This window comes from Helianthus annuus, chromosome 11 (assembly GCF_002127325.2).
Source record: "Helianthus annuus cultivar XRQ/B chromosome 11, HanXRQr2.0-SUNRISE, whole genome shotgun sequence".
In the NCBI taxonomy this organism is placed as follows: domain Eukaryota; kingdom Viridiplantae; phylum Streptophyta; class Magnoliopsida; order Asterales; family Asteraceae; genus Helianthus; species Helianthus annuus.
Genome location: NC_035443.2, coordinates 34,226,117 through 34,238,047, shown reverse-complemented (window position 1 = coordinate 34,238,047; position 11,931 = coordinate 34,226,117). Strand labels below are relative to the sequence as shown.

Below are 11,931 nucleotides of genomic sequence, written 5' to 3'. Positions count from 1 at the left end.
TCATATTGATTGTCAAGCCAAAAAAAAGTTGTTTGACGAATGCTTACAGGAGAAAGAAACAGAGGGAAAGTTGCATGAAACTAATGATGCAGTGGGTGCACATATAGAGGGGTACAGTAGCTACGAGGAATCAGATGGTGACATTCTTACACCCGGTGAAAGTGAGGATGATGATATCAGGGGTAAGAAGTATAAGGAAGCTGCTCCATCTATAACTGAACACACTAAATGGAAGAAATTCATTTGGAAGGTAGGAACAAGGTTTGCATCGAGGGATGCCTTCAAAGAGGCAGTGAGAAGGTATTCAGTGACTAATGGTAGGAATTTGTACCTTGCTAAGAGTGAGACGGGCAACAGTGGTCGTATAGTTGTCAAGTGTATAGAAGGGTGTCCATTTTTCTTATTGTGCTCACTGCATAAGGGTAAGGAGTGTTATATGGTTAAAAGAGTGAAGAATAAGCATTCTTGCCAAAGGAACATGATAAAGAACAGACAATTAACAGTAGGGTTTATAGCTAATGAGTTCCTACCATTGTTTAGATCCAAGCCCAATTGGTCTGCTAAGGAGATTGTATTGGCTATAAAACAGAAGTATAAGGTCATAATTACTAAGTGGTTGGCTTACAAGGTTAAATCTTGTGCTCATAAGAAGTTGCATGGATCAATGAGGGATCATTATAGTAAAATTGGTGCATACATGGATATTTTGAAGAAAACAAATCCAACATCAATGTTTGTTCTTGTAACTGCACCACCAGGTTTTATCAATCTAGATCCAACAGCCACATGTGAAACATTCTTTAGATTATTTCTATGTTTTGATGGTGTCAAAAAAGGATTTTTAGCCGGATGCAGGAAGGTGTTATGTTTAGATGGTTGTTTTTTGAAGACATTCCTGGGGGGAATGTTATTAACTGCTGTTGGAAGGGATGCTAATGATCAGATGTATCCTTTGGCATGGGCAGTGGTTGAAGGGGAGAACAATGATAGTATGGAATGGTTCATGGAAGAGCTCAGGAAGTGTTTGGGAATAAATGATGGTGGGGAAGCATGGACATTCATATCAGATCAGCAGAAGGTACCACTTTTCCATGATGCTTACTATATATACCTTTGTTATATTCTGCATAGTATTAACATTTATGATATTCATATGCAGGGTCTGTTGAATGCTGTTGCACTAATATGGCCAAGGGCAGAGCATAGAAACTGTACAAGGCACATCTATGCTAACTGGCACAAGACATTCAAGGATGAAGAGTTGAAGGAACTGTATTGGAAAGCTACAAGGGCTTATTGTGAACCTGAGTACATTCAAGCACTTGATGAGATGGGATCAATCAACCCTGATGCAGTAGAAGCATTATTGAAACAGGATAAAACTTGTTTCAACAGATGCTACTTGAAAACTCACACTAAATGTGATGTAATAGTGAACAACATGGCAGAAACATTCAATGGTTACATCATCAATGCAAGGTCAAAGCATATTATTCACATGTTGGAGGATATCAGAATTCAGATCATGAGTAGGTTAGTGACAAAAAAACAGAAATGGCTGCCAAAGATGTTGTCATCTGCCCTAATATACAGGAAAAACTAGAGTTTTCCAAGGGTGCAGCTTATAGGTGTGAAGTGTACCCCTCATCTTATCAACAGTCAACTCAACAGCAGTCAACTCAGCTGACAAATCAACTGAACAGCCAACCCAACAGTCAAAGAGGGGGCAAACTGTCAGCTAAAAGAGGAAGACCAAGAGGGAAGGGGAACAGAGAAGGATGTGCTTAGTTGGTGAATGTTTGACTTATGTTTGGACAATTTAGTGTTTTGTAATGCCTCTTTTGGACAAGAATCATGTTGGCTTTATGTTAAGTAATGGATCTATGTAATGTAATGACTTAATGTGGTATGTAATGTTTTGGTTAGTTAATATTAATGATGCAGGGGTAATTTGGTCATTTTACAGGTGTTGTATATATATGCAGTGGGTTATATGAGCTTTAAAGCTTGCAGGGGTAATTTGGTCATTTTACAGGTGTTGTATATATATGCAGTGGGTTATATGAGCTTTAAAGCTTGCAGGGGTAATTTGGTCATTTTACAGGTGTTGTATATATATGCAGTGGGTTATATGAGCTTTAAAGCTTCCAAGGGTAATTTGGTCATTTTACAGGTTGTGGTATAGATATGCAGTGGGTTATATGAGCTTTAAAGCTTGCAGGGGTAATTTGGTCATTTTACAGGTGTTGTATATATATATGTAGTGGGTTATATGAGCTTTAAAGCTTGCAAGGGTAATTTGGTCATTTTACAGGTTGTGGTATAGATATGTAGTGGGTTATATGAGCTTTAAAGCTTGCAGGGGTAATTTGGTCATTTTACAGGTTGTGGTATATATATGTCAGGTCTGTGTATATAACAGGTGTTTATGAAATGGGTCAAAACAGCTGTGGTCATTTGATCAGTTTGGAGTTGTGGGCATTTGATCAGTTTGGAGCTGTTTGTTTAAGAAATGGGTCAAAACAGATATTGGTCATTCACTTATGTCTGGCTGCACTTTCATTTGGTCAAAACACACAACAGTTTGCTGCACTAATGTTGGACCGTTCTATGACCCGAAAAAGTCAGTTAAGGCAGTTCATCTTTGTGTACAAAGGCGGAATCAGTGTAGACAAAGTAACAACAGCTTTGCCTTTCAATTTCCTTCTCTATTAATGCTTTCTGAGTAGATTTTGACAGAGTTTCGTCACCTAGCACAAGACCTGATTTCGCTCCAACGGTTACCAAATGAGAACACATGTCAGGTATTTATACTGTGCCTGATTTCGCTCCAAAGAACGAAATCCCATGTGTCTCAAAAGCGAAATCACCTAAAGTACCTATGAGCGAAACCCTCTAGCTAACTATGTACATATTAGCGAAATACCAAGTTCAGATTTCGCTTCAAATGACACCCATGTCATTTTGAGCGAAATTAACATATTAAACCCTATTTTGACTTTCGTGCTCCAATCTAACCTATCTAGACCTAAGACTCAATACAAACGTAGTCAACAGACATTCAGTGCACCAACAACTAATATGTGTTTGGTGATTACCAAATGACTATGTTTGGCTGCACATTGGGTCAAAAACTGTTGGTCACTTATGTTTGGCTGCACTTTCATATGGGTCAAAACAGTTGTTTGGTTACTTATGTTTGGCTGCACTTTCATATGGGTCAAAACAGTTGTTTGGTCACTTATGTTTGGCTGTACTTTGGGTCAAAAACTGTTGGTCACTTATGTTTGCCTGCACTTTCATATGGGTCACAGTTGTTTGGTCACTTATGTTTGGCTGCACTTTCATATGGGTCAAAACTGTTGGTCATTAACTTATGTTTGGCTGCACTTTGGTTTGGTATTTACCAAATCATGACAAATGGGTCAAAACAGACTAAAGAACTGTCATAACAAATGGGTCAAAACAGACTAAACAACTGTCATTAATAACTTCAATATGGTACAACCTAATTAAATCACTTGTTCAAAATGTACATCCATAATGCAATGACAAAACACATAGTAAACAGAAATGGTTGCTTCCACATGGACTTTTTGCCAAGAATTTGTCTTTTCAGCATCGTGTTCTCTTCGAGTAGCAACTTGTTCTGCAATTCCAAGTTCTCATTTTTCAATTCTTGATAACTGACTGGACTTGAAGTAAAGTTTGAATGTGCTTCGAAAAATTTGTCGAAATCTTGTTTCCACATAAAGAACATGCAATCGGATAACTACAAAACAATATACCAACCTCAGTTTCAACAAGAATTTAAGTTCAATCCATAAGTAAACAACTTACAGGCCATTGAGGGCAACCATAAAATTGATGACCATGTCGAACACTTTTAGGACCAGCGATGCGAAGAACAGCAACAACTTCATGATGACAATACAAGTTTCCATCCAAATCAACCTTGAACAATTTAGGGGTTCGGTTCACACTCCACGATGAATTGGAAGATGAACTCATCTCGATTAGGGTTTCTGTGGTATGAATCGATGAAATTGTGGGATGAATCGATGAATTGGGGGGGGGGGAATCGGAGCATCAGTAGTGATTATGTGGGATGAATGGAGATTAGGGTTCATTTGGGGATGTCTGTGTTATAAGCAAGAAGGAGACATAACACCTCATCATCCACATCAGCATGTACAATCAGCTAAATGGTGCCACGTCGGAATGTACAATCAGCCAAATGGTGCCACGCCGGACAAATGACTAACCAAGTTAGAGAATATTTAACTGAGTGGTGCCAGTGCAAACAAAAAGTCAAGTTGGGGGTGCCGGGTGTCAAAGTGTTAGTTGCGGGTGGCAACGGCCAAAGACCGATAGTTGCGGGTGATAAAATCTAATAACCCTATTAATTAAGAAAAAATGTTAAAATGTTATAACTTGAGAAGTAAATGAACCAAAAAGGTAAAACACAAAAACAGCTAAACTTATATTTGATGTAAAATCATCATGAAGAGCTTCATCATTATCGCTAACTAACATATCATAGTATTTTGAGTAAATTGCTAAAATCGTCCCTAAAGTTTAGGCACGTTTGCCGATTTCATCTAAAAACAATTTTTTTTTATCATATTGTCTTTCAGTTTTGAGCTAATTTGCCATTTTCATTCAAACGTCTAACGTTTTTGTCAAAATCGTCCACGAGGTTTGGGATTTCTTGCCATTTTCATCCATAAATCTGCCAAAAAAAATCTCAAATTAGACATTCGATGAAAATGACAAAATATTCCAAAGGTGAAGGGTAATATGCCACAAAAAAACTTGTTTTTTGGATAAAATTGACAAACATGCCTAAACATCAGGAGCGATTTTGGCAATTTAATCCAATATTTTTTTTTAATTATTTTTAGATGTGTTCACACTTTAGTTCATAAACAAACACCTTTATGTATGATTTATAGTGATTACTTTACATTTTTCATACTATATTATTTCACACACATACGATTTACGTCCTGATTATCGTAGGATGACAAATCATGAACAGACTATGAATACCCCGAATTATGTGTGTTAGTATGATAAACAAGATGAAGAACAAACCTGTGAGTTACCAGGAATAAATATAAATAAATAAAATATACAATTTTATTCTTATGATCTTTAAACACTCACAATAGTAAGTATTGAGGTGCATTTGAGAAGAGAGGGGACAGTGTGGAGGAGAAAAAGGATGATGCGTGGATATTAGATGATGGACGTTCTGGTGTAAAAGACCTAAAAATGGGTTGCGTGAGAGGGATAGGGGGGACGTGTCATAGAGACGAGGGCCAAAGCTAGACAATATGAATCGTAGCCGGTTTTGCAATCTTTTATCGATGCTATCAGAGTATGGTGGCTGTTTTGTAGACATTTATGATCTCATGTGACGTTTTTGGTTCACCGGTGTAGAAGAATGAAGTCGAACGAATTATTGTGAGAGGAGATAAAATAAAGATAGAAAACGTAACATATCTTCCATTTAGACTCATTTACTAGACTTAACTATAGTTGAGTTATTATTAACCAAAATAACAAATGCAAAACCATTTTTGATGATATTTGTAGCAGTCACACTTTTGCTTGCACTCCAGATCTAAATAACATTCCGAAAAGACACAAGTACCCTCACATCCTCAATCTTTCCCAACAAAACCAAAACCCTTTTCCGTCAAACACCAAAAAATCTGCAACCCTTTTTCAACCCAACCCTCCCCTCCCCTCCCCTCCCACACTCACGGCCGCCATGATTTCTAGAGCGAGAAACACACCAATCTAGAGAGAGAAACCTAACCATGGACCCTCACAGCTTCATAGCCCGAGCCGAGGCCCAACGCTGGCTCGGCATCGCCGAAAAACTCCTCATCAGCCACGACCTCGTCGGCTCCAAAACCTTCGCAATCCGAGCCCGAGAATCCGACCCGAGACTCGAACCCGCCGAACAGATCTTAGCGATTGCAGACACGCTCCTCGCCGCTGAGAAACGAGTCGTCGGAACCAACGGTTCTCACCAACCGGACTATTACGCCATTCTCCAACTCGTCCGGTTCGTTCAGGACACCGAACACATCTCCGCTCAGTACCGCCGGCTCGCCGTTTTGTTGAATCCGCACCAGAACCGGTTTCCGTACGCCGATCAAGCGTTTCAGCTTGTGAATGATGCGTGGGCCGTGTTGTCGAATCCTATGCGCAAATCGATGTACGATTCGGATCTGGATTATCCGCAACAGCAGCAGATGAATAACCTAGGGTTTAATATTGAACAACAACAACAACAGCACCAGCAGCAGCATCACCAGCAGCAACAGCCGCATAACTTCTTCTCGATTAATCAGGAGTTGCCAGATCAGCAGCAGACGTTTCAATCTAGGTTACATCAGCAGCAGCAACAACAGCAGCAGCATCAGCAATTGCAGCAGCATAACTTTTTGTCGCAACCGAATCCGGTTCGGCCGCTACCGGTTCGAGAACAGGAGCATATGTTTCAGCATCGTGAGCAGGAGCATTTGTTTCAGCCGCAGGTGCAGCCGTTTCAGGTTACGTCTCCGCCGCATCAGCAGAGTCGAGTGTCGCCGCAGCCGAATCAACAGCAGTCGCATATACAGTCTCCGCCACAATCTCCCTTTTCGTGGCCGGGACAAATGTCGCAGCAGAAACCGCAACAGTCGCAGTTTCAGCATCATCAGATAAAGCAGGAGCAGCATCAGCATCATCAGATAAAGCAGGAGCACCAGATGAAGCATGAACAGCAGCTGCAGCAGCAGATGAAGCAGCAACAAGAGCAATTGAAGCAGCAGCAATTGCAACAGGAGCAATTGAAGCAGAAACAGTTGCAGGAGGAACAAAGGAAGCTGCAACAGATGCTCGAGGAACAAAGAAAGCAACAGCAAATGCTTGAGGAACAACGAAAGCAGCAACAGATGCTTGAGGAGCAACGGAAGCAACAGCAGCTGCTCGAGGAACAGCGGAAGCAACAACAGCTGCTCGAGGAACAACGGAAGCAACAACAGCTACTCGAGGAACAACGGAAGCAACAGCAGCTGCTCGAGGAACAACGGAAGCAACAGCAGATTCTGGAGGAACAACGGAAACAACAACAGCTTCTGGAGGAGCAACGAAAGCAACAACAGCTGCTCGAGGAACAACGAAAGCAGCAACAGCTGCAAGAGGAGCTGCGAAAGCAGGAGGAACAACGAAAGCAACAACAGCTGCTGGAGGAACAACGTAAACAACAACAGCTGCTGGAAGAGCAACGAAAGCAACAACAGCTGCAAGAGGAACAGCGAAAGCAACAACAGCTTCTGGAAGAACAGCGAAAGCAACAACAACTACAGGAGGAACAACGGAAGCAACAGGAACAACAACAGCAAGAATCTTTAAAACACAATGCAGCTCCTGTTCAACCTCCTGGTCAGGTTAATAGTAACAATGGTGTTAGAGAGGAAGAAACAGAAACAGAGGCAGAAACGGAACCTGTGGACGATTCTCCTACGTTTTGGACTGCGTGTCCTTACTGTTTCTACATGTATGAGTATCCCCGTGTTTACGTGGAGTGCACTCTCCGTTGTGATAACTGTAAACGGGCGTTTCAGGCTGTCCATATCTCCGCTCCACCACCCATAATTGAAGGCCAGGATGCATACTTCTATTGTTGGGGGTTCTTCCCATTAGGGCTTTCAATGCCACAGCTTCAAGGAAACAAGGGTCCAAACTCAAATTGGACACCGTTTTCATCGTTACATAATGCCTCAAATAACACACAGAACCATTTAAATGAGCAGGCGGCCCCGAAGGCGAATCCTTTTGTTAACAAAAGTTCGGGGCCGCGTATCTACATTGATGATATTACTGACGATGTGTTTATCGGAGTCTCTGATCCAAGCTCTGATTCCGATATTGAATGGAATGGTACCAAGAAACAGAAGTCGAAGAGGGTGGATAAAGGTTTTAAGAGGGTGGATACAGGTTTTAAAGAGAGAATACAAGTTCTAGCTCTTAGAGCGATGTATACCAACGGGAGTGATCAGAATCTGAAACACGGTGTTTCGGTGCAAGATCGTGTGGAGGTGCCTACTGTGCTAGTGGTTGAGACTAACAAGAAAAATGCAGGTAGTAATCCAAGAACGCGATCGGGTCGGGTCGCACAAGAAATGGGGAAGTTGGATTTAAATGTGGAGTTCAATAACAATGAAAGGGAAGAGGCTGCTCGGACCCGTGCGCACGAGCAGGGAGAAGACAACTCTGAAGGTGTTGAATTTTTTGAAGGGCTTGATGAGTATCTTAGTAGTTTGCCAATACTCTCTGCTGTGAATGAAGAAAAGGTAAAGGTTGCTTAGTTCTGAAGTAAGTGTCTGTTTTTTTTTATGCTGTAGCTCTTGTTTGTTGTAGTCGTCTTTATATTTTCGGATAACGAACTATGTAGGCAGTTGGGTATCTTTGTTGTTATTGCTGTCATATATTTTGTTGTATATCTGGCTGCAAAATGTGTTTGATAGCCCTTTGTTTCATCTATGTAGACTTCCAACTACCATTTCTATCACTAGCGTCAAGTATTTAACTTATGCCTGTTAATTGTTATGATCTTTCATGTTGGTTTTAACTATTAGATATAATCTTCTATTAAGTTGATATATATGCAACTTTGCTCTTATCTGTGATGGGAGCATTTGGCCTGTTTCTTAGAATTATAATGTTCTTTGGAACCACAACTCAACGTACTATCCTCCAGTTTCACAAGCCTGAAGAGTGAAGACATGATCACTTGCACTTTGGAATCATATCAGTTGTCGTGCTTGTTATGTTTGGTGGTGGCTGGTCCAGGACTTTCTAGTTTTAACTATCCTTTTAATTACGCGACCTCTATTAAAGGTATGTAATTTTCTATAGAAGTTTGTTTCTTTTTCTTGATGTGAAGCAAAACTTGATTACTCGTATGATTATGATACCTTTTTTATCCTTAAAGCTAACTAGGATGTTGCAGCATGGTCATGTTTTAACAATTTGCAAGCCATTGATTGCTAAACTAGACATCATGGCCCTTGTGAACCAGAATGTTTGCTTTGTGAATCAAGCCTCATGTTGTTTAGTTTTCAGTGCCATATCTTGAAGTAGTCAATAGGCATATAAACCCAAGATGAATCTAACATTTCCAGTCATCGGGTATGCTATGCCTGTAGTAGTACTTAAAGGGGCAAAGGGCTTGCCTGTCGTCTATAGGCGCAAGCCGCACGAATGCCTAAGAAATGGAAGGCACAATTATTAATAAAACAAAAAAAAAAGTATAGAAAGAGAATACTAATGATCTAAAATTTATTTTACAAATATAAAATGAAGTTCAAAACATTAAAAAGAAGCCTTTTCAATGTGGTTTTGATCCCATACCACTTCATTTGATGAAATTTGGCAAGTCATGAGAAGGAACCCACAAGGCTGGCTCAGTCCTCAGGCTGGTGCAGCTCTGCTTTAGTCAGGGCGTTTTGTGCGTGAGTGTGTTTGAGGCACATAGGCTGTCTGAGCGGCTAAGCGCGCCGTTGACTACACCGTGTGTTATGCAACCGTGTCCAACGAATCGTTTGTTCTATGAAGTCAATAGTTTCAACACTTTCCGCTCCCCCACTTACCAAAATTCACGTCTTTCTTTATGTTTACTGTCTTACAGATTTTGTATACAAACTCCCACGCTTGCCAAAATTGTGTAATTTTCTATCAACCAGATTATTATTGGTTTGATTATGTGGTTCACGGAGGCAAAAAAATTTAGTGCACATGATGTAATTGTATGTCATGTTATATTAGACTAGTTTGTTTTTCCTAATCAATGGCTGCCAGATGCATTTGATAATTGATCCACACCTCTGATTTTGAGTTTGACAATTTTATCTGATTAATGTAGTCGCGGCTGCTGCCAGATGTTATCGATCCTTGTTGTAGCTACCACAACTCCAATTATCCACGCTTGTATTGTCTCGGTTCTTGTCCTTACATTCGGCTGCTTAAAAAAACATGCTTATTTTGTCAACCAGACTTTCTATCGAAATTATAACATCCCGGCATGAAACAGATGATGTGTCACATTTACTAGAATTAAAGGAAATTAGATTATAAGACCGATACAAATCAAGAATTGAACAAGGGAACAGAACATAGTGTATCACATATACACAATACGTACTGTTCACTATATATCCTAACCACATATACATAGGGTTGTAGGTCTTGATACACCTTAATGTGAGACGGAATATGAGCGCCCACACAAAAATTTACAATTACATTATGTCCTAAGCCATACCCAGTCATCTCTTTTAACATAATGATGTATGTTCGGAGCGCATATACGGAAGATGTTGCAGATTGATTGCATCGTCGTGGATTGTGTCACCCTATCTATGCCATAATGACGAAAATATAGAAACAAAGACGGAATACAAAATTCCTATGAACGTTTAAACATCTAATAAAATCATACATTACATAATACCTAGTGGGTTCCCCGCCTGCGCGATGCGGTGGGCATCCAGCATTTGCAAAACGTGCGGTGAGATGCGGCAACTCGGTTTTGCACATCAAAACAACATAAAAATTAATGCAAGTCTAATCACTGTTTTGTACTTAATGTTCCAAAGTATTTAATGTTTTTCGCTACACTATTTAATGTTCCATTTCACTTGGAAATTAGAAACGTTTTCTGCTCGTACTTGGATATCAATGCATTGTTTCACTTAGGCTAGAGGGCCACAATTTCATTAAAATGAAACTTTATATAATTTTTGTTTCCAGTCCTAGACCTACTGGAACCACTCTATGTCCAAGTTTTGCAGATTGAGGAATGATAGTAATACATACATTAATATATTACTTCGACTACGTGATTTTCAGAAGTACCTTTTGACGATAAAACCATATATGAACCAGAAACAAACTTGCAGGGTGAATCGAGCGACACCAATATATAATCTACCCTAGTAACGTATTTGCATGTACCCTGCACATCTGCATTAAATCATTAAACTTGTTATCTTAAGGTTTACGGAAGAAAGAAGAACCATAATCATTATGAAACATAGATCAAGTGTTCACACGTTGGTCTCTAGCGATAATGACTACAGATGCACATTCGCCTGCAAAATCCTTAGCATCAGTTTACAGTTTGCTCTTTAAGTACTTCATCACTTCAACTTTTGGTTGTTGAATAGATTCGCCCATTTCTTCACAGTACTGTACTGAAAGATCATGTTGAGATCATAAATAAGGCATTAGTTATTTAAAGAACTTCTAATACACAAGAAGTGTTTTGAGGGTCAACCCAACCAAACCCAACATGGCCCGTTTGACCCGATGAGTGTTTTTATATGTACAGATATATAAAACAATGAGATCATCATGTAAAAAATAAATATACTAATGATTTTTTTATTAGAGTTAGAGTTTAACGTGCTTAATTAGCTTATGATTTTTTTTTTGAAATGTAAACTTCATTAAACCGCAAGCACACCTCAAACCGAGGCAACCAAACAACAAAACAGCTACATATTTACAAACTTATACCAATCATCCCAACTTATATTCTTATTCTTTGATCTACATTTATACCTTAAATACCCCACCGATCTGGTTTCTCCGATAATAATTTCGATCTTCATCGGATTATTGTTGAACTTGATACCATTCCTTGCCCTCCATAAGCTCCAACACCTTACTCTAACTATCCCTTTTAAAACTTCTTTCAGCTCAACATTGTATAGAAAACTGCATAATTCCATCAAATCCGTAACATCTTGACCTGCTGCTATCGTTTTGCTCCATTGCCACTCTAGAAACCGACCGTTAACCGGGTTCTTTACCCGATCAGATCAACTCTAATTTGAAGATCTCCAGGAATCTATCTCTCAAAGGCTC

The 11,931-nt window shown here is 39.7% G+C and overlaps 1 protein-coding gene across 1 annotated transcript; it reads left to right on the top strand.

The window, feature by feature from the left end:
• Positions 1 to 5,687: 5,687 nt before the first annotated feature.
• LOC110889991 (nuclear mitotic apparatus protein 1) lies at positions 5,688 to 8,594 on the top strand. Its single transcript, XM_022137564.2, has one exon. It carries the CDS (start codon positions 5,829 to 5,831, stop codon positions 8,367 to 8,369), a length of 2,541 nt encoding a protein of 846 aa, XP_021993256.1. The 5' UTR covers positions 5,688 to 5,828; the 3' UTR covers positions 8,370 to 8,594.
• The last annotated feature ends 3,337 nt before the right edge of the window (positions 8,595 to 11,931 follow it).

Excerpts from the sequence above, each read along its gene's own strand:
- LOC110889991 (XM_022137564.2), top strand. The coding sequence starts at position 5,829 with ATGGACCCTCACAGCTTCATAGCCCGAGCCGAGGCCCAACGCTGGCTC.